This window comes from Musca autumnalis, unplaced genomic scaffold, assembly GCF_047663935.1.
Source record: "Musca autumnalis isolate F117 unplaced genomic scaffold, ASM4766393v1 scaffold_5, whole genome shotgun sequence".
NCBI classification, from domain to species: domain Eukaryota; kingdom Metazoa; phylum Arthropoda; class Insecta; order Diptera; family Muscidae; genus Musca; species Musca autumnalis.
In genome coordinates, this window is record NW_027412088.1 from 207,788,084 (window position 1) to 207,810,766 (window position 22,683).

A 22,683-nucleotide genomic window follows, 5' to 3' on the forward strand; every position below is an offset into this window, starting at 1 on the left:
AGTAAAGAGGTAGATTTAAATGAAAAAAATCTATAGAACCCTTGTTTTTCTTGAATTCCTAAAACTTCAAAATAAAAGCAACAAGTGGGTTTGTTTACAATGCATTCTTTGAGCATTAAAAAAAAACGCGAAAAATGAATGAAGTGTTAAGTTTTCTCCACATAATCGACTTGTGAATATGATAAACTGATTGTTTCAATGCAAATCTCACCAATTTGTTCCATACAAATGGTATAAAAACAATTTTAAAAATCATTGAATTCGATTGTTTTTAAAATTGTTTGGCATATTATTCAAACACCACACACACATACACAGTTGGTTTATATTGTTTTGAAGTTTTAGGCATACTCGAATGAAAAAATTTAAATTGACATAAAGCTTTGGCTAACCTTTCTTATTAAACCATGGAAGAATTGTTATCGTAGTACAAAATGGCAGATTCTTGCAGGTGCTGGAACAGGCATATAGTTTCTATAGATCCCTACAAGCGTTTCCCTCTGACGCCGTTAATAGAAGATCGACTTTGGTTTTCGCTTATTTCCAAGGCTCGTACGCGACGGAATGTTTTTATCGAAAAAATTTGCTTGCAAAAATTAATATAATAAATAAACTAAGTACAAACTAATCCAGCAAGAAATCGAAAGAACAAATTAATCCAAATAAATATTAAACGTGAAATTTGTTTTCGTGGCTACGGAAAGAAAAAAGTTGCAAAAAAGCAGAGGAAGAAAAAGGCTTAATTCTTCTTGTACGTATATATTTCCGAAAGAAGAAAATTTATATATATACTGTTGTGGTTGTGTGTCAAAACGACGAAAACAGAATGTTGAAAATTTGTGTTGTGTAAATGTTCAAGAAGGATATGCAAAATAGATGAGTGCTGCTGAAGTGTTATTAATTTGTGCAATATTTGATAATTCTTGTTGCTAGTGGTAATGTCTCTGGATGTGAGTAACGTTCGGTACGTGATTGTTTTCTTCCTTGTTTCTGTTCGCTGAATTGAATTTCGGTGCCTGCTGTTGTGGTGGGCAAGGAAGAAGGTGGCTACTAGTACTTTTTATCGTGTTTATTACTTTGTGAATTCATCATTTAATGGCGTCGCGATTTCCTTCTTCTTTTGCGCTCTCTCGCTTTAGCTTACTCCTGCGTGAAACTTTCGCTCTTGATGACTGTGTGGATGCTGTTGCGATTCCATAGCTCTCAACAGTCATCACCACCACCATCTATTATTCTTCGTTTGCTTCTTCGTGTATCTATTTTTGGTTAGAATTTCGGGAAGTATGAACAAATATACGACGATAATGATGCTGATATGCTTCAAAAGGAAGGAAATGCTTAAGATCCAGCAGCAAAAGTTTGTCTCAAAGTGTGTGTACATAAAAGAATGTTTATTTTGATGCCCAAAAAGGAAAGGGCGATAGATGTGACAAGTGAAATGTACATGGATGTTATATCCCGTTTACAGGATGTTGCATGTTTGAAATTAAATTATAGCTATTTATTTGCATTTAAGAGATATAGGTATATTTTAAATTTGTCTGGATTCATACTTCGTTAAGGATATAGTACCTATGTGTTTGTTAAAGTAGTAGTGTTTGTCTGCGGTAATGAAATGACAATTGATTTTATGTTCTAAATTATGAATTAGTTCTCTATTGCTTTTTCCGTTCATTTTCACAACAATGTGGGATTTTGGTTTAGGTTTCATAGGTATTCTTTTCATGATTCAATATTAGGCCGGGGCGATTTGAAAACCTTAATGAGCCCTTCGCGTTTCTGATTCCTGGGATTGAACTGAGCAAAAAAGTCCACTGGACCATATATCTACCGTGAAAATCGAGCCTCCCGATTTCGACATTAAGTTTTTTATTGACATTTTTTGGATATTTTGGCATATAACAGCCAAACCATTGAGATTTTCGATCCAACACAAATACAAAAATTGTAGCCAAGACAGTAATTAACAACTATCTAACACATCGCGAAAGCATTGGAACGCTCCTTCAGGCAGTTTTTGCCTTGAGAAAGTGCAAACATTTCGAAAAATGTCAATAAATGACACTGTGCTACAAAAGTTGACCAGAAAAATATTCAAGTGTTCTGATGCAAAATTATATCGTGTTGGGATCCATGGACAACGACAATGTCTTTAGTTCGTTGGGGTCACTTCGTTTTATTTTTTTATAACGGTAAAAGTAGTGAGAATCTGGGTTTCTTACATTTTCAAATTTAAACGGACATATCTTCTTTTTTTCACAACGGATTTCTAGTGATCCTTCTTCCTTTTCAAGGGGTGAATAATATCTTTAGAACAAGTTATTATTTGTTTAAATCGGTTAGCAAATGGCTAAGTTATAGTGGTTTAAGTCTGAAAACCCCCTCAAAAAGAACTATAACTGAATTTCTCATAATATTCAAAAAAAATAATGTTTTTTTGTTTTGTTCAATAATTATTTTCAAAATTATGAGAAATTCAGTTATAGTTCTTTTTGAGGGGGTTTTCAGACTTAAACCACTATAACTTAGCCATTTGCCAACCGATTTAAACAAATAATAACTTGTTCTAAATATATTATTCACCCCTTTAAAAGAAAGAAGGATCACTAGAAATCCGTTGTGAAAGAAAGAAGATATGTCCGTTTAAATTTGAAAATGTAAGAAACCCAGAATCTCACTACTTTTACCGTTATAAAAAAATAAAACGAGGTGACCCCAACGAACTAAAGGCTTTGTCGTTGTCCTTGGATCCCAACACGATATAATTTTGCATCAGAACACTTGAATATTTTTCTGGTCAACTTTTGTAGCACAGTGTCATTTATCGACATTTTTCGAAAAGTTTGCCCCTTCTCAAGGCCAAAACTGCCTGAAGGAGCATTTTAATGCTTTCGCGATGTATTAGAGAGTTCTTAATTACTGTCTTGGCTACAATTTTTGTATTTGTGTTGGATCGAAAATCTCAATGGTTTGGCTGTTATAAGCCAAAATATCCAAAAAACGTCAATAAAAAACTTAAAGTCGAAATCGGGAGGCTCGATTTTCACGGTAGATATATGGTCCAGTGGACTTTTTTGCTCAGTTCAATCCCAGGAATCAGAAACGCGAAGGGCTCATTAAGGTTTTTTTCCTTCCACACAAATCGCCCCACCCTATTCAATATACTATACACCTATCCAGTTATTGAAACACCCCCATTATGCTGCCGTCTATTAAGTTCCATTGCCAATGTTTTTTTTAAATGGTACATTTCCTCTCTTGAATAGCTATCGACTTTTAAGCTTTATTTCTGTCCTTTTTCCATTTCGTTGGAAATGTTGTCCTTGTTATTGCTCCATCGTCTTTTTGATTTGCTTTTTAATTAGTTTTGTCGGCAATAATTATAATTAATGCATACTAAGCAATAATGCCAATACACTCTTGTGTTCCGTTTCCTTTCCCGAAGACTCTAGCATGTGTTGCCATCCACTCTCATGGTATCTATCTATTTGTTGCCTTATAATCATAATCGAAGGTGCACCACCAGTCATTTTTATTGGTTATTAATAACACAACATGTGTATAACAATATTCATGGCACTATGTGGCTGGCTAGGTGTCACGTTGAGTGGTGGAAACTTAACTAACCAAGTAATCAGCCAACAGTACTCATTGATTGTACATACCTACATTCCTTAATTTCCTTGAATATATCGTCAGTAGTTGTTGAAGCTGATGATGTAAATTTATTTTGGATGTTGTGCTAAATCTAAGAGATTTTTTTAAACAACAATAAGGAATACATTAACTACATGTTGTTATTTTGCTTCTGCTGACGACATATTATTTCGGCTGTGTATAAGAAGTATGTCTAATATCATAGTGCTTGTGTGAATTAGATTATTGCTCTTCGATGTGAGAGAAGTCTTCAATTGTCCCTTCTGGAATGTTAGTGGGAAATAGTCTACTTTTCTTATCAGGTATAATCCTTACAATTTGTTTGAAAGTAAACGTAAATGAGTCTTACACCTCGCATTGGTGTTTGTTTTGTTTTTTAGTTGTTTTGCTCTTTAGCCAATGTCAACCTGTATTGTTTTTCATTTCAATTTTGCGTGATATTTAGCTGTTTACTCACTGTTGTTGTGATTCCATGTAAAACCGCTTTTAAGATTTTGTTTTAGCAACTTTGACTAAAATTAGGCATATTCGGTTGGTGTTTTGTGACTTTTCTTGTTTTAGTTGTTTTTACTTTGATTTGTTTTCATTTTATTTATATGTTTTGTGTGGTTCTTCTGACAGTTGGATGTCATACTGATCTGTCGAAAATATGTGAAAAACGTACATCTGTTGGCCGTAACCAGAAATCATAGAAGAAATACAAAAACCGAACTGAACGCAAATGTTTTGTCTAAGAATATGACGTCAAGAAGAGATGAAAATATTTTCACTTATTTGTAACAATCGCTTTTCGTTGCATCCAATTCCTTTTCACCGAAAAGCTATACGTACCAAGATAAGATATTTGTCTGAATCAAAGTGTTCTGTCGTTAAAATAACCGCCAAAGTGAGAATTTTCTTGCCTTTGTAAGCATTCATTACAAAAATAGCCGAAAAATGCAATAAAAAGAGCCAAGCACAACAAAAACAACAGAAGAATGGAAATGAAAACATTGACATTTGAAAGTAAAATTTATGTAATTTTTACAGGGTGAGGCAAAATATATGTGGTGAGAATAATAATGTCTGAACGATGACAAAATGACCAGCATGGTACAATAATACAGGTAGCATTATCAAGCCAGCTGATGGTAACATAATGTGTCAATTGCATTGAATTGATGTCAAATTTTGACATCTTATGTTACCAACAATTGCCGATGCGGTTACCTGTGTATTTGTACCATGATGACCAGTCACTGGAATTTCTAAAAAAAATAATCGTAGAATTTCCGAAATAATAAGTGCAAAGTAAATAATAACAAACAAATAGCAAGGGAGAGTAATGAGTCAGTATACCAATTCGGAAACCAATAAGGTCGAAGTCTACATATAGCATCCCAGCCAAAAATTTTTGCCGATGGCTCTGATATCAGATTTTTTTCCGAGATTTCGTAACCTATTTTCCGATTATTCTCCGAGTGCTCTGCACAATCTCTGAAAGGAAATTTTGATTCGTTTTTTTCCAATTATTTTCCGAGTACTCTGCACATACTCTGAAAGGAAATTTTAATTCAATTTTTTTCCGATTACTCTGCACATAAACTTTGATTTGTTTCTTTTTCTCGAGATCAAAATTCCCGAACTCCGGTTGAGAGTTGATTGTCTACAATGAACGGCAAGGGAAATTTCTTTGTTTTGTTTGCATGCTGTAGCTTGTTTTTTAGATATTTCGCAGCAGTTAAGTGAGTAAAGGCCTCGACACATAAGCGGCTGGCTTCTGGCTGAAGTCATATTTGGTAAAGGACTAAGGACCAAGTACGACCTAAATCAAATGTGTTTCTGATATTTCTTTATTCTTTTACCAGATATAACTTCAGTCAGAAAGCCATGCCTCTTATGTGTCGAGGCCTTAAGACGTAGCGGAACAAATTGTTGTGTGTTTTAAAACAAATTAAAATTGGAAGTTTGCATACACATTTTGTAAAAAGCTGTTTATAATAACTAATATTTGCACTGTTCCAAAACCTGCAAGAAGCTACTAATTTTTACTACGATAACAGTTTTTCCTTTATGTTATGGAAAAAATTGTAAAAATTAGTATATTCTTGCAGTACTGGAACAGACCATAGTTATTGAGAAGTTCGCATCAAACATCCGAACATTTTCTGAATTTCGTATAAATCAACACAATTTTTAAATAACATAATATTCCGAATTTCGGTTCAACCATCAGCATTTGTTTCGATATTCTGAAAAAGTTTGTGACATTTGTCCTATTTTCTGTCCATTATGGAATGTTCTTTTAGAGTTTTTTCCGACATTGTGCAGAAAATCGAAAATTCCCTTAAAAATTACCATTATTTTTATAAATTTTTTTTTACGAATTCTTTTAGAAATCGGTAAGATACTCTAATGTTCCTTCCGATTTTTTCCGACAAAACTTTCCGAATTCGTGGGCACCTTCACACAATTTAGTTCCGATTTCGGAACGAATTCGGCATCAGAATCGGAAACATATGCAGAGTCGGAAAAATCGTTAGCTGGGATGGCACAATTACCAAGGTAGCGGCATCACAACAGCTGTTCGAATATGAAGTGTCAAATCCCTTTATAAAAAAAAACATTTTTGTTGCAATTTCCCCAACAACACAAAGAAAATTTTGACATAAAGCGGCCCATACACTATCAAATTTTGATGTCAATACTTGTAGTAGTATGTGTAAATTTTTCAAAGTATGAGAATGTGTGTGTGAATTTTATAGATTGAAGAAAATCAAAATAGTTTTGATTTTCAAAATGAAACCCAAGGCGAATTTAACAAGGTGATCCAATAGTTGACGTTAGGTTGTAGTCTTCATTTGCTGTCAAATTTTTTTTGCGCGAAATATCCACAAAAGTTAGAAGAAAACGTTAAAATATTATTCGCGAAGCTTAAACAAAGATTTTTTACACAGATATTTTTTATAGAAGCGAAATATTTGTTATTTATTTTTGATTAAAAATATGTTTTGACAGCAAATGAAGACATAGGTTGCTATTATTGTATCACCTGAATATGGTTTATTTTCAAAAATGTCAAAAAGGAATTTTAAAAAACCAGAACATAGTGTTTGTGAAGAAATAAAAAAAATTAGGAATCCACCGAAGCCCCACACATTCAACCACTATGCTACTTTTCACGGGTGGTTAGACCGATCAACAGGCATATTGAATGGTGTTTTAGTGGGTGGACGAAGGCTAAGCTTGGAAACTAGCATTTATATCACAAATCATTCGAAATTTGTAGGTATATTCGAATTATTTATTTTATTTTAATGTTAGTCATTTCATTCCAAACCTTTCCTATAGTCCGACTTGACTGCCCAATAGAAAGTGTCTTTAACCCCCCGTTTACACATGCAAGTGGCAGTTCGAAAAACACAAATACACTCACACATATTCATTGCCACACCAACTAACAACCTCACTGCCGACAAAATTTTCTTGTCAGTAATCAATGTAAGTGCTTTGAAAGTAACTTCATTTTTTTCCGAACGTCTACACATGCAAGTGTCAGTTCGAAAAAATTGAAGTTTCGACTATAATATGTATACACAACTGTCTGTAAGTTACTTGCATGTGTAATCATTGGGTAAGACAACATTGATGAATCGTACACGACATTTCCAATTCGTTCACGACTCCTTGCAGACAGCCCTTTGGGATCGTTGACGACTTTTTCACACAAGTGTCCCAGTATTCATGCACGACAACTTGGGCGACAAGGTAAGCGAAGCTGTCGTCGACGACGACTTCGAAGACAAAAAACCCATTATTTCGTTGACGACAGCTTTACAGACAATGTCTTGCTTTTTGTCGTTAACGACCCTATTAAAGACAATTTCATTTTGTTGTCGTGTGTCAAATTTTTATTTTTATTACATTAAAAATACACCATTTTATAAATGTTATCTTACATTAATAATGATTCGATCCTGAATATTCTCCGATCCACCTATTTTTGAATTTATCCGCGCCTCAATTTCTCATCACAACCTATGGAGGGGCGCCCTCTTTTAAATATGGATTCTGTAAAAAGAAAACATTATGAATGGATGCTGACAATAACCACTAAAATAATCTATAATCTTACCATATATGACTGTCGCATCTTTTAAAACCGCTGGGATTTTCGGAATTTTCCATGACTTCACTACATATATGTATTAAAAGAATAACTTAAATTATTTTTAAAGTTCCTTAATACAATTTTTCTTACTTACCGCTCTTTGGTTAAAGCACACTGTTTAGTATTGACGTGATTTCAGAATTTGATGATTATATTATCTTACAATTATTCCAAAATGAATATTGTATATTTGAATCAATATGTGAACAATCATTTCATAGCACTCTTTTTTCAACATTTTTGAGTTTGTTGGCACGACACTTTGCAAGACATGGTCATGCATCGCGTCGTGCATGACAATTTCGGTAATTTCGTCAACGAATCGTCGACGAGAATGTCGTCGATGACTTGATTTTCTATTGGGTGGTAACCCTATTTTTCAATGCTTTATTACAAATACTAAGACAGCTTTTGTCCACCTTTACTTTATTTGTCCTTCTGTATCAGAAGATTTTTTTGATCATCAATATTTGTCATCGGAATCTTTGACAAGTTGATGGCGGCTTAAAACGCTAAGTCGCCTGCAACTGTGTCACTTGGTAGTTGGAGTCCCAGGTTCGAATCCCATCCTGGCTCATGCTGAAATCATTTTTTTTGTTTTGCCTTATTAAGCAGAAGGACGGAATTGTCGTTGTAATGCCGTTGAGGTGCTTATCTGTTAAAATACTGATTATGTAGCCAGAGTTAAGTTCGATACGTCCTGTCATACAGGCTAGTCTGGTTCAATCATCGGTTCAGTTCGGTGCTATTGTTTTGTGATGCATTTTCCAAATTTCAACCTAATGTTGCCGATGTTGCTGATTGAAAATGCTTCTTAACGATGGAAAGAGTAGATAGTATAACAACAAATGTATTCCCTACTGGAAATTGAAATAGGCTTGAAGATGGTTAACAATACGCTGAGGACTTCGGATATAGCGTTTCGGAAGACTTTGGCAACACTATTCATGGTCACCTTTACTGGGAAAGCTCTGATACTACGTTGTTTTTAGTTCGCTCCTCTTCGGTCTATTACACTAAAATTTTCTATAAATTATAGGCTAAAATTACTTTCCACCTATTTGGGTCTCTGAACATTATGCCGAATAATGTGGCATTGATGTTATTCTTTTTCATACTAGTTTTCGAAAGTGATTTAAACAACTATTTTACACAATTTATTAATTGGACGAACAATGTTGCTGTGCCAACCAGCTTATTACTGGGACTTTAGGATTTGTATATACAACTTAACAATTTACTTTAACTGCTGCTATGTCGGTGCCTTAAGTTCTAGACCTTACAGTCTTCTATAAGCCAAATATCGTCTGAGGATTTTATATAGACATAAAACGTATTGTTGCTCCTCTTCAGACAAAGAAATTATGGCTGACAAAAAAGTTGTTTTTTTAAGAAACACGTTTTCCCTTCACCCTGTGCCATATAATGTTATTTGTCTATTTTCTGACCGTATTTTTCTTATTTTCAACACAACACAAAAACTTTGAATTTCTTTTTCCTTTCATTATTTTTATTGTTAATCTATTTACAGATACGAAAACAGCAAACATTTTTTTAGTTTGAAAAAAAGGAGAATAGCAAACACAATCTAAAAGCGAAATAAATGCAAACATAAACAAGACATACGCAATCCACCATTCTTTTGGGCAAAGAGGGCAAGAAGAGCCACCAATCACGATTTACTGTGTAAACACACCGAGTATAAAAGTTAAATATTTTTTGGGGATAAACTCAAAATCAAAATAAGCAAATAAAGCAACACGCAAACACTCGCTCCCAGATGCACAGATACATACAGCAGACGTTGCAGGAGGTATCAACAGAAGAGTGCGACAAATAAAAACATAATAGTAATCCTACTTTGGGGATGAAGACGACTTTCACAACAAACTTGTTGTTGTTGTATTGATGAAACAAATCAAATTTCGATAGTATGGTGCATTTAAGGAGTAGTTCATTTGTCAGCAGCAGCACCATCATCAACCGCACGAGTTCATACATAGTAAAGGCGGCTAAAATAATTACAGTAACAACAATTGCAAATTTCTTTGGCAGTCACTGAGAGCCACTACAACTACGGAGTAAAATATTGCTTTTAAAAATAGCCAAACGTTCTACAAATACAAAGACGTAAAAGAAAAACAAACAAAAAAACTAAGAAAGGTGTTGGTGTTTTAAGATATCTACAATTTTTTTGCGTGCTCTCTTTAGTTGTGCATCATCTGTTTAATTGTTAAATAATTACCCAAGACCGACACAAGCACACACACTCCCCATACCATAGAGGGACGAAAGGCTGCGGAATTTTTTTCAGCAACATCTGCAGCAGTTCAGAAACAAAACAAAACAAAGAATCGAACGTGGTTGCTTCAACATACAAGGCAGCACCACGACGAGCAAATATTTTTTCAAAACTGTTATTTTTTAAATTGGAAAAATTACAAATTTCAAAATGAAGCGCCGTAATGCCGATTGCGGCAAACTACGAAGACCTATAAAACGTAACAAAATAACGGAAAGCATGTACGGCAGGTAAGTTAAAAGATACCTTAAACGTCACATTTGTTGTGGTTTAACTTTTTCCTATTAATCCTGCAGCACCACTGTTCTGTACATGAAATTTTTGGTACTATGGGCTATTGTGATAACAGCAGATTTTATGTTTATGTTCCGCTTTGAATTTCTATGGCCATTTTGGTTACTGCTGCGTTCAGTACACGACTCATTTAAATATAAGGGACTGGTAAGTTGATTTATGCCCCTTGTTGGCCATTAAATTACTACTTTAATACTAACATTCCTTTTATTTCTCATTGTCTGCTTTTAGGCATTTTCGGTTTTATTTGTATGCATTGCAATAACATCCGACTTGGTATGTTTATTCTTTATACCAGTTAATTGGTTATTATTTGCAGCCAGTACATATGTGTGGGTACAGTATGTATGGCATACAGGTAAGAATGCAAACCATTTGCAACAATAGTTAATTTTATTTTGGGTAAAAGTCTAGACTGTGTGCTCCACAAGGGAATGTTACATTTTTTTGGAGCATAGGACTTCAAATGACCCCCAGAAATATTTCAGAACTATCCGTGTGGAGCAATTAAAAATACGTTTCACCTGAAAACGTTAAATTCATGCTATTGAGCACCTTAATTATTGGAGCTTTTCATATATGCCCAAATGAAATATTGAAATCCTGTGCCTTTCCTTGCAGATAAAGGCATTTGTTTGCCAACTATAATCTTATGGATGTTATTCGTATACTTAGAGGCTGGCATACGATGGAAAGACAGCAGACATATGCCTCACTTAGATTTATGTAGGCCATTTGCAGCACACTGGTAAGTTATTTGCTATAATAGATTATTGAAGACACTTCTCATGAAACCTATATTTTCAGCATTGGTTATCCTGTGGTTACTTTAGGTTTTGGCTTTAAAAGCTATGTTGGCTATCGCATGCGGCAGCGAAAACAGCGTGAGGTAGCAAAAGAAAATGAATTCTATATGCAATTATTGCAACAAGCACTGCCTCAAGAGGAATCTACCCAGCCGGCAGATGAAACACAAACAGTGGTAGCCGCAAATACAAATACGTCTACGAATGCTGTTGCTGCCATCTCCTCGGCGAGTCATGGCGCACAAAATAATAATCATCATCAAAGCAATTCGTCAGCAACGGGAGCATCACTTGCTGCTGCACATACACAAATTTCCAATTCAATAGCTACGGCGAATGGATCTGTGACATCGTTAGCACAAACTCACCACCACCACGACCAGCAGCAGCACCAACAGTCACATCATAACAATCACAATGGTAACTGTTTAACAGCAAATGGTTCCGCTTCAATGGCTTCATCTGCTGCTTGTCAAGTAACGGGTGTAGCCAGCTCCAATTTCTCCTCATCCTCAAATTCTTCCTCTTCTAATAATACAACATCTTCTACATCTACGTCTTCAGCCTCATATTTATCTACTACGCTAACAACGGCCTCATCATCATCAACGTCTAATGATGATAAAAGCTATGTACAAATTGGTGGCGGTAGTGGTGGTAAATTTAATCTATATATGCTTTTATTAAAACACAAAAAAAAAACAAACACTTGGGTCCTTTTCTATCGCACAAATATTCTGTTAAAAGTCGCCAGAATTATCCCATAGAATCATTACATTTACTTACTTTATATAAGATTAGCTTTGTATAGTTTTAAAGTATTCAAATTAAGTACCAGAAAAAATTGGGTCTATGGATTCTATGATTAGAAATCATCATATAGATCAAAAAAGACATGAAATGCCGTAGAACTACGCCCAAAAACATCTGATCCCCATAGAAAGGCCCCCAAGTGTTTACTGCCCTCTGCTTTTGTTGTTTAAACTTTGAAATATTTTAATTTGTAAATAGTTGAGCTTAAAATGTATACTTTGCCCATGGTTTTGCTTTGAATATAAAAAAATTTTTAACTGAAGATAGTGTTGCTAATGGTGCATGTGCATGATTGTGGTAACTTATATAGAAAATGATAAATTACTTGTAACAAATACATTTTTTGCAGCAACTTCAAATGGTCACATAGGTGGTGGTAAAAATAATCGGCGTAGTATGGACAAGGAAAATCGACATAAGGGCGGCAATTCAGCGAATTCAGGAGGCGATCATAGCAGTGAAGCATACACAACAAGTAAGCACAATAAAAACAACAACTATCACCAACTGAATCAGAGCAATGAAAGCAATAATCATCATCACCACCACCATCACAACAATAACAATATAAAAGATAAGGCCGATTGGGATAATAACAATTATCATCAGCAGCAACAGCAATCGGCAGCAACCAACAAGGAAAAGGATAAACAGGGTAAGACTCCCCAATTTTTTTTCCTCCAAAATATAATGCATTCCGTTTGTGTTTAGAAATGTCAACAGGGAAATCCAATAAGAAGTCGGCTAATGCATCCTCACAACAACAACCATCAGTATTGAATGTTAATGGTAATGTCACAAGTCATGCAGATAATGAAGAGGGGGTAACAGTTGAGGCTGTTGAGAAAACCAAAGGTACATTTTTATTTAGCAAATATCTTATTGACATCTAAAATAACAACATGTTGTTCTTGTTCTCTGCTTCAAGGTCGGCGAAATCGTTCTAAAAAGGATAACGCTTCCAAGGACAATCACTATCATAACCACAATAACAACAACAGCCATCATATTCACACTAAAGATTCCAACAAAGAGAATCAACAGCAGCAACAGTCACATCAAAACTCATCATCAACAACTTCTAAAGATACTCATAATCATCATCATCACCACAATTCAGATGCTTCGTCTGTTTCATCGTCATCGTCGTCCACTTCCTCTTCATCGTCTTCAGCGAAATCAAGTGGCGGCAATTCAGCCACTTCGACCATATCTCATTTAGCTTCTAAAGTTGTTTCGAAAATCTGTGAATCTTGTTTAAAACTAGAGGCCGATGTTAAGAAATATCGTTCCGAGATAAGCCATATGAAACAGATTGAAAACGAGCTGAGGCAGAAACTGGAAACAAACATGACAACCAAATCCTGTTTGCAGGCCAAACAGAAGGAATGTGACGAGCTGGAGAAACGTCTACACGATTTAACCAATGCCCGACACAATGATATGCTGCAGCTGCAATCAATTGAACGTCGTCTAAATGAGGAGAGAAGACAAAAACAATCTTTGGAAGCGCAGCTGAATAACGAGAAAAAGGCACGCAAACAGGCAGAAGACAAGGCGGCAAGACCCGAATGCAGCGCCCAATGTAAACAAAGGAAACAACAAATGGATGAAGAAATCAAGCAACTTAGGCGGGAACTTAAAATGGCCGAAGAAGGTAAACAATTGGCCGAACAGCATGGACGGAAATGGGAGCAAGAGGTAATTTCTTCTTGAGCTTTAGTATAATACAACAAATGTAACGGTGTATTTTTTGGAAGAATATTTGGAGACTATAAGAAGCCTCATTTGGAGCTTTTTCAGACTGTTTACATGATCTCATGTACATAGGCCAGGTTTGCGGATATGTAATTATATTGGTTTGTAAGTACTCTGCTGGTACAATTTTCGCTTTATTTGGAATTGAGGCAGAAGGATATTTATAATGGGTTATTGGTTAAGCAAATTCAGAAGAGACTCAATTCTCGCACCGCCTGCTTCGTGGACTAACACTCAATACAGGCTCTGATTATGTCTCATCTAAACTTAGGATTGTTCATTACGGACAAATTAAAGGGAAACGAATCGTTTGGGAAAATAGCTATCACACTGTGATTTTCTTATGAGCTCAGTTAAGTAATCCATTGTAAAAAATCTTGCTTTACACAAGTATGTATTCCGAACATTGCGGCATATCACGCATATCACTTGTCAGATATTTATTTCTCCATATACATACAGTGAGTCAATTAAGTATTTTGCCTCTTTAGAAAATTGAAAAATATAAATAAATTCGTATAAAACCATCAAATTAGTGGTCAGAAAGTCGAATTTTTGTATGTAGTATGTTTGTGGATATTTTAGTATCCAATATTTGCAAGAACCGCTGCGAAAGGCTTAATGGTCTTTTAGATATTGGCAAAAATCTATAACAACACAAAATATTTTACCTCAAAAAAGTATTTTGCCTTTTACATATTTTTTTTGAGAAAAAGACATTTTTGTTACACGCTAAAGATTTTTATAGTAACCGTTGGAGATTATCACATTATACAACTGTTTCGGCACCAGTTCCACCACCTTGCGACATACTTTCGCGGTTATTTTCTCCAATTTTCCTACATTAAATTCTTTGACAATATGTTTTATTAATTTTGGTCATTACCGACATTAATCTCTAAGAAAATCAGTGAAAAATGATTCGCCGCTATATTCAAATCCTAACAAAAGCGTAAAAAATAAATAAAAAGCTAAGATGCATCGCAAATAGTGAAAGAAATTACAGTTTGGAACTATGAAAATCAAGAACAGAGGCAAAAAATTATTTAAAAAATCGCGAAGATCATTTCTGACCGCTTCCATAAATTAATCGTGTCTTCAAAATCAATCTCGGAACCAATGTCTTGGATGAAGTGTCCACAAGGTTCCAAAATCCAAAGATATTGACGGTATTATGGCAAGAAAAAGCCATATTATTTTTTAATAAATAAGACAAAATAGATCACTCTTTATTGATATTTTCCCGCAACATGTGAGGGTCATCCGATGCAAATATATTTAAATACCTTCGTCACTAAACCGCACCATTTTTAAAATCCAATTTTATAACTTCAGAGGTCTTGGCAAGGGATGGTTGTTTCCCTATATTTTCCAATTATTTTCTAATATTTTATTTGCTACATAACCATTAATATATCTGGATTTTGGAACCTTGTGGACACTTCATCCAAGACATTGGTTCCGGGATTGATTTTGAAGACACGATTAATTTTTGGAAGCGGTCAGAAATGATCTTCGCGATTTTTTAAATAATTTTTTGCCTCTGTTCTTGATTTTCATAGCTCCAAACTGTAATTTCTTTCACTATTTGCGATGCATCTTAGCTTTCTATTTATTTTTTACGCTTTTGTTAGGATTTGAATATAGCGGCGAATCATTTTTCACTGATTTTCTTAGAGATTAATGTCGGTAATGACCAAAATTAATAAAACATATTGTCAAAGAAATTAATGTAGGAAAATTGGAGAAAATAACCGCGAAAGTATGTCGCAAGGTGGTGGAACTGGTGCCGAAACAGTTGTATAATGTGATAATCTCCAACGGTTACTATAAAAATCTTTAGCGTGTAACAAAAATGTCTTTTTCTCAAAAAAATATGTAAAAGGCAAAATACTTTTTTGAGGTAAAATATTTTGTGTTGTTATAGATTTTTGCCAATATCTAAAAGACCATTAAGCCTTTCGCAGCGGTTCTTGCAGATATTGGATACTAAAATATCCACAAACATACTACATACAAAAATTCGACTTTCTGACCACTAATTTGATGGTTTTAAACGAATTTATTTATATTTTTTCAATTTTCTAAAGATGCAAAATACTTAATTGACTCACTGTATATTCTAAATCGCCGAAGAGAACGGAACAAAACCAAAAGAAACACGACTTTTTTACGTTCCAAGCAAACACATAACTCTGAAAAATCGTGTTAAAAGTTTTAACAGTTTTAACTTAAAACCTTTACCCTTTAATGGCAACAACTGACTTCGAAGAATTAAAATTGCCTTATCAGATTTCCATAGGTGATTTCAATTCTTCAAGTTCTGTTGGCAACATTGAGTTTAATCCATTACATATTCACATTACAAAAAACATATAATGTGTTCCTATATACGATATGAAAAAATAGTTAATTTGTATTTCTGTTGCTTTCCTTTGACAATCTTAAGTCATTATTAGTTTTATTCAGGCATGAGCAAGCAAATCCAAAATACGGTGTACTCTTGTTATGAACTTCCAAAAAATTCTTTGACAAAGTTGTTTGCAGATTATTGTAATAATAATGTTGTACAGTATATTTAAATTGCGAAATAAACATTTGTTAAATAATTTCTTTCCTCTCTAGTTACGCATGTTTGAAGCTGAGATACGCAATCGTGATTCGCTACAGCCAGGTGCAGATGTTCTAATGAATGCCTTGGCCGCAATGCAGGACAAAAATTGCACGTTGGAGAAAAATCTTTCCGCAGAGACGAGGGTTAAGCTGGACTTATTCTCAGCTCTGGGGGATGCAAAGCGTCAATTGGAGATATCCGAAAGTAGATTCAAACAACTAATCAGGTTTAAATATTATTCTTATTTCCAAATTCTCTACTTCTAGGCTTAAGGCGCTCCAAAGAGGAAGAAGTACATGACCTCAAAGCCAAGATTGCACAACTCTTGGCCGTTATGCCTACGGATTCACTATGCTTGCCATCCTGCAGTTCAACCGGCGCTAGTTCTATGTTACGTATGAACGATACACCTCCTCTACAGACTGGTGCTGGCCCAGCGTCTCCCATGTTAACCAGTTTAAGTGCCGCCCAAGCCCAGCAACAGCTAACAGGTCGCGTTGTACCCACATCAGCATCTGATTACGTGCAGCAATCGATGAATACAGACTATGTGGTCACAAATCAACAACAACAGCAACAACAACAGCAGCAGCAACAACAGCAAAGCCAGTGTCCCTGTGTTGTGCCCGTGTCGGTGGCCACTTCGGTATTAGTTTCTCAAGTCTCGAATGGCGTTACAAATACCAATGGCTCTAATTTGGATCCCAATGCAACAGTATATACCCCCAAATGTCCCAACAATGCAGCCGGCGTGGTTGTTGTTGGTGGTTCCGGAGATGCCTGATGTATACTTAACAATGTCAATCATTTGTCGAATACCAGACGTCATGTTTGAGATTATTTTTAATTTTATTCAAAATAACAAACGTAAAACAGAATCTATTTTGTCTTTAACATGGCATACTCTTTTTCACCACGTCTAACTAAGGCATCAGTAATCCACACACATTCAAAACTCAAACTCTAATATTTATTGTGTACTACTTGACTACTTGACCAGATAATATGGTAGGATGATGGCATTTCCATCAGAAAAAGAGCATGCCATTGCAAATAAAGATTACAATTATTAAAACTTAACAACAACAAGAAAACATGATTACAACAAAAGTATCTCTTATTGAATGAAAATGAAAAAACACACAAACAGAAAAACAAAAGAAAACACAAATTTGAAAAAAATGAAATAAAACTGCATTAAAAAGAAATTAAACCGATTTGTTTATTTATAACGAATGGGAAAAGGTATTGTGGTAAATGTCATCTGAATGATCCCTGGAATTTTATTAACGTTCATTAGTCATTACAATTCATCATAGTTCTTCCACAAAACCAATGTGTGTTGTCACAGTGTTTTATTTAACTTGCTTTGGTTCCCCTCTGTTTAATTCAAATCTAGTAACTCATTTTTAACACAGTTACAGTTGACCAATCGAACTGAAACTTTGCACACTTTTCAGATTTGGATGACAATACATGAATGTGAAACCAAAACCAAAATGGGTCCATTTTTTCCTATAGCCCCCATATATATTATATTAAGAATCCCGAAAAACAGATCCGCCGTGAGTCGAACTTCCGAGTTATGGCGTGATGAAGTTTCTGCATCTGAAATTAGCGTTATATCTTTGGTAACTTTCATTCTAGCTTATTTATGAGATGACATGTCTTCAATCAAATCGAATGAGGATTATTTTAGTAGAGTATTTCGTCTTTCTAACTCGCTTCCTTCAATGTCCTTTTCGTCCCTTATTTTAAAAACCGCTATAAAAGTACCACAATATGACGTTTCTCAGCTTCTAAATGTTATGCAAAAATGTCGCTCAGAAAATTTTAGGTACGATTCTCATTGACAACTTATCGATTTTGTCGCGTTTTCATGGTCATTTTTGACTTTTGTGGCCCAGAAAAAAAATTTAAAAAAAAAACTAAATTATTATTTATGGAAAACCAAGCAACATGTACGAATTTCTTTTAAAAGCGCTCAATTCGATTAGCATGAACAGTACGATAAGGATTCCATATAATAGATGCGTAATTCAGTTTTGATCTAACAAATGTAGTATAGAATAGTTTGCGATTGGTAGCATGAGACCTACGCAGATTATAAACGAATCTGACAATCATATTAAAAAGTTTCTCTAATTTATTTTATTTATTTTTCATACATAGTAATGCAAAAAGTCTTTAAGACCAAGGTGCGCATTACAAATAAATACAAAATTTCTTGTTGATTAATCCGTGATTCAGATAACAATATACAAAAATAAACCAGTAAGGAAAGGATCAAAGTCGGGCGGGGCCGACTATATAATACACCCTACACCACTGTGAATATGTAAAATATATATGGGAGCTAAATCCAAATCAGAACAGATTTTGATATAATTTTTCACATTTATTTGTAGACCAAATTCCGTCACATAGTCCAAATTTCATCAAAATTGGACATATAGCGTGTTTCGTGCACCAGATGCCTTAAATCGGGCGAAGATATATGGGGGCTGTATCCAAATCTGAACCGACTCTTACCAAAATAAATAGCGTTCGTCCTTTGGCCAAAAAAAACTATCTTCCCCAATTTTCATGCGAATCGGACAATAAATGCGATCTTTGTTTACAAAAATACATGGACAGACGGACATGCGTAAATCGACTCAGAAAGTGATTCTATTGGTCTGTTCCTTTACTTCTTAAAATGGTAAAACCGGCAATAGTAGTAAGAGTTGTAAAATGCTCCCATATGAATTGTATTGTGCCTGAAGTAAAGGAACGTTTTTCGAGTAAAAGTGGTAAAACTTGATGATTCTTGAACGTAAAGGAACAGAGCTTTTATATATCCCTAAGAGAACTATGGGTCTATCTCGTTTCCTTTTGCATGTTACAAACTAATGCACAAATACATAATACCCCTTACCGCAAGGTGGTGTAGGGTATAAAAAATATTGTTTGCAAAAATAATGACAAAAATTAAAAGCAACAGAAACGAGAAAAAACTGCTCCCTAGCCGTTAATAATAATGCACGTAGCACTGGCCTACGTATTTAAGCACATGATATAATTACATACCTTTAAATCTATTGGGTGAATAAGCAAAACTTCGCAAGTTATGAGGCAGGTGATTCCAAAGCCTTGCTAATCTAACAACGAATGATCAATCATAGATAACGGACCCAAAGCGAGGAAGTGAGATTTGCGGGTTGCCTGTGGATCGTGAGAAAATAAACTTTGAACAGACTAATTTTATAATTAATTAATAATTTTATAAAAGCATGACATAACCCGAACATTTATGTACGACTGAAACGGAAGTCCCAAAAACTGCAAAGTATAACTGGAGCCATGATCTCTATAATTTAAAGGGCAAACAAATGTTTGTGGTATACAATTTACGAAGCATATTTATAACTTTAGGATATAAAGCATCAATAAGTGCAGAAAAATCTAGTTTAGAATCAATAATAACTCCTAAACACTTTATTTGATCAACAAAATCAATTGCCAAACCTTCAATATGTATGTTCAAACTCCAAACATTAACTACCAATTATTGTTTTGCAATTATTGTTTGCAATAAATGAATATCATCCGCATATAAAAAGGACGACATTCATTGCTAAAACAATGCAACTACCAATATCATTCAAATAGAGAATAAAAATAAGTGGGCACATAATGGATCCTTGGAGTACACCACTATATATGGCCAAACATATGCATATTTAGATCGTAGTTTTTCAATCAGAATTGAATAATCTACTCGATCAAATGCTTAGGACAAGCGAATACCACTATCGCCTCCATCAATTATCTCCCTAACTAGATCTCTAGATCTAGATAAGTAGTGCTGAGTCCACGTCTGAAGCCATATTGACTGTTGTAGATAATTTTATTTTATCAAGAACCATTTGAATTTTTGGAAAATTAGAGAATATTCCCGTAAAAGTTACAGGCATTACCGGCTCCCTCCCCACTCCCCCCGTCACCCCAAAGTAAAACCCCAACATTGTATTTGTAAAAAATGATTACAACTTTCGTTTATTATCTACAGTTTTCATCAACAATTCTATATTGTAATATTTAATTTGTTCGTTCATTATGAGAATACCAACTACACCGACTGTAATTAGGTTACATACACAGAAACAGTTTAAATAATAAGTAAATAAAATACGTCCTATGCATAACCACATTAGCTTGCAGTGTATAAAAAATGTTTGTGTTATATAAATAATGCTTTGGTATGTATAAGAATTAAAAGCGGAATCAAGTGTATGGGGTGAGATTTCCAATAAGAAATATACTACATTCACTGATACATATACGATTTGTGCTGAGATTCTTATTAGTAGACGACGTGATAGGTAAATGTTTAGTCATGCATTTTGTACAAAAACGTTGGGTTAGAAGTATTCGCCAGCTGCCTTAAATACTCGAGGACAATGTTTTCTGGCCAGGACGCTGTAGGCGCAATTTGAATCTGTTCTTATTTGTCGCTTGATGGAATGTTTATTCCAAACATGGGCTACATAGGAATTCTTCAAACGTGTCATTGTCTGCTCCAGTAAATTCGAGTCGAAAAAATTACCCCATTCCGGCCATGGAATAGAATAGAAAGCCTCTATAGGGAATACCTTGAATCCCATGCATCGTTTGGTGTTGTCCTGCATCACTTCAATATTGCTTGTCTGGCAAATACGTTTCATTACGCGAGTAATAACTCCAGGCCCATTATTTCCCCAATTGGAACCATCGAAATTACGCTGCAAGTCTAGCAAACATGACTCGGCAATTTCATGACCAAAGCCATCATGGGCGAAATTCATTACACCCGCTGCCAAATGAGTATTGGATTCAGCTCCCGTGTAATTCGGTGGCACATCTTCCATTGAACGCAGCATCACCACATCCATATCCAGATATGTTCCGCCCCAACGCCACAATGTCAAATAACGGCAAATGTCAGATATGTGGGACAAGACATAGCTTTAATAAAACGAGAAAAATACTTTAAATGCTTATATATTTTTATACTTTTATAGTTTTTCTCACTTACTTGGATTTGAATAGAGCACCATCTTTTAATAGATCATATACAGGAGTACCCACCGCATATGTCCATAAATTGAGATTCCTTAGGTAAACATTTTTGTACGATAGAATGGCATCCATAATTGGATCACTGTAATTTGAGTTTTTATAACGAGGACTAGCAAATAGTACAAACACTTTGCTCGCAGGATTGTGTATAGCTGCTGATTCGATTGCGCAAGCCTGTCTAGGGTTTAGTTTTGCAACATTTAGGTGAACACCTTCCGCATAGACATCAGCCCGTAACATTGATGACATTTGAGGGCATGTTGTTTCATGAAAAAATATGCTTCTGCCTGGATCTGGCTGTACTCTGGAGAACAGAACATCTTCTAGTTTAGTTGAACTATTCTCGAAAGGTGAATCCATGAAACAAGGGGTCAAATCCGTTTTCCTGTAGAAGTTAAATAACACCCCAATCATACAAATAATGACCAGCATTAGAAACATAATCCGTAAATGGAAATTCACAAGAGTAAACTGTCCGAGAAGCTTTTGTAGCCTAAAGAAACTCATGGCGAATTATTTCGTGGGTAATGTGTATCAAGTTAATTGCAATCTTCCGAACAAACCACACTAAACGATCATTGTTCACAGTTGAAGCTGAAGCGTTGAATTATCTTATCTCTAGACTTGTTCTTATTAAATCCCTCTTGCCGGGGCGCTGTGTTAAATAAATATTTTTTTTTATTTTTTTCTCGTCATTAAATAAACAAAAAACAATCTCAAGATGACGTCAGAAGTGTCATTACAACAGCTGAGAGGATAATTGGCAAATTATTGACATGGCAACGCAGTCTTCTGAAAATATAAGGTTTGTTCCAATTCAATGCATTAAATATCTGTTAAGCAAATAAGATATAATGCTTTGTTTACATTTACGAAATCCACTCGGTTTCAACTGTCAATTCCTTTGCGCATGCGTCAAATGAAAACTGAAATCAATTGGATTTCATTTAACATTTTTTTAGTTTGGTTTACATTCGGCGTCTTTCGAAGGCGTTTCGTGATTTCGCACGGAATCAATCAATCACTATTTCGCATACTAAAATGAAATCATCTCATTTCGTGATTTAAGCGAAATCAACATCGAAATCACAGTACTCATGATACAACCCTCTTTTTGCCTGAAAAAGTACCAAACTTTTCACGTATCACAATAAACAATGTAGAGCAAGGCTGCAAAAATAAAATTTAT

General features: G+C 34.8%; 2 protein-coding genes and 1 long non-coding RNA gene across 8 annotated transcripts; 1 reads left to right on the forward strand and 2 right to left on the reverse strand.

Moving 5' to 3' along the window:
* Nucleotides 1-439: 439 nt before the first annotated feature.
* LOC141406695 (uncharacterized) lies at nt 440-17,602 on the forward strand. 6 transcript variants are annotated; one of them, XM_073992603.1, is made up of 12 exons: nt 503-751; nt 9,339-10,339; nt 10,406-10,550; nt 10,635-10,761; nt 11,025-11,151; nt 11,211-11,629; nt 11,774-11,866; nt 12,372-12,677; nt 12,734-12,877; nt 12,951-13,723; nt 16,406-16,598; nt 16,661-17,602. In XM_073992603.1, exons 2-12 carry the CDS (start codon nt 10,260-10,262, stop codon nt 17,176-17,178), a joined length of 2,925 nt encoding a protein of 974 aa, XP_073848704.1. In that variant the 5' UTR covers nt 503-751; nt 9,339-10,259; the 3' UTR covers nt 17,179-17,602. The 6 variants fall into 6 exon arrangements, with proteins under 6 accessions (XP_073848701.1, XP_073848705.1, XP_073848704.1 ...); XM_073992600.1 differs by having other exon boundaries at nt 440-751; nt 11,211-11,866; XM_073992604.1 differs by lacking the exon at nt 11,774-11,866 and having other exon boundaries at nt 493-751.
* Nucleotides 7,552-8,169, reverse strand: LOC141404914 (uncharacterized). Its single transcript, XR_012413109.1, has 3 exons — nt 7,902-8,169; nt 7,772-7,831; nt 7,552-7,707 (listed from the first exon to the last, which is right to left on the reverse strand). It is a non-coding gene; the product is annotated as an uncharacterized lncRNA (long non-coding RNA).
* A 2,801-nt stretch (nt 17,603-20,403) lies between the features above and the next one.
* alpha4GT1 (alpha1,4-galactosyltransferase 1) lies at nt 20,404-22,256 on the reverse strand. The gene is made up of 2 exons (XM_073992606.1): nt 21,451-22,256; nt 20,404-21,380 (listed from the first exon to the last, which is right to left on the reverse strand). The coding sequence occupies exons 1-2, from the start codon at nt 21,999-22,001 to the stop codon at nt 20,798-20,800; spliced, it is 1,134 nt and encodes a 377-aa protein (XP_073848707.1). The 5' UTR covers nt 22,002-22,256; the 3' UTR covers nt 20,404-20,797.
* Nucleotides 22,257-22,683: the final 427 nt, after the last annotated feature.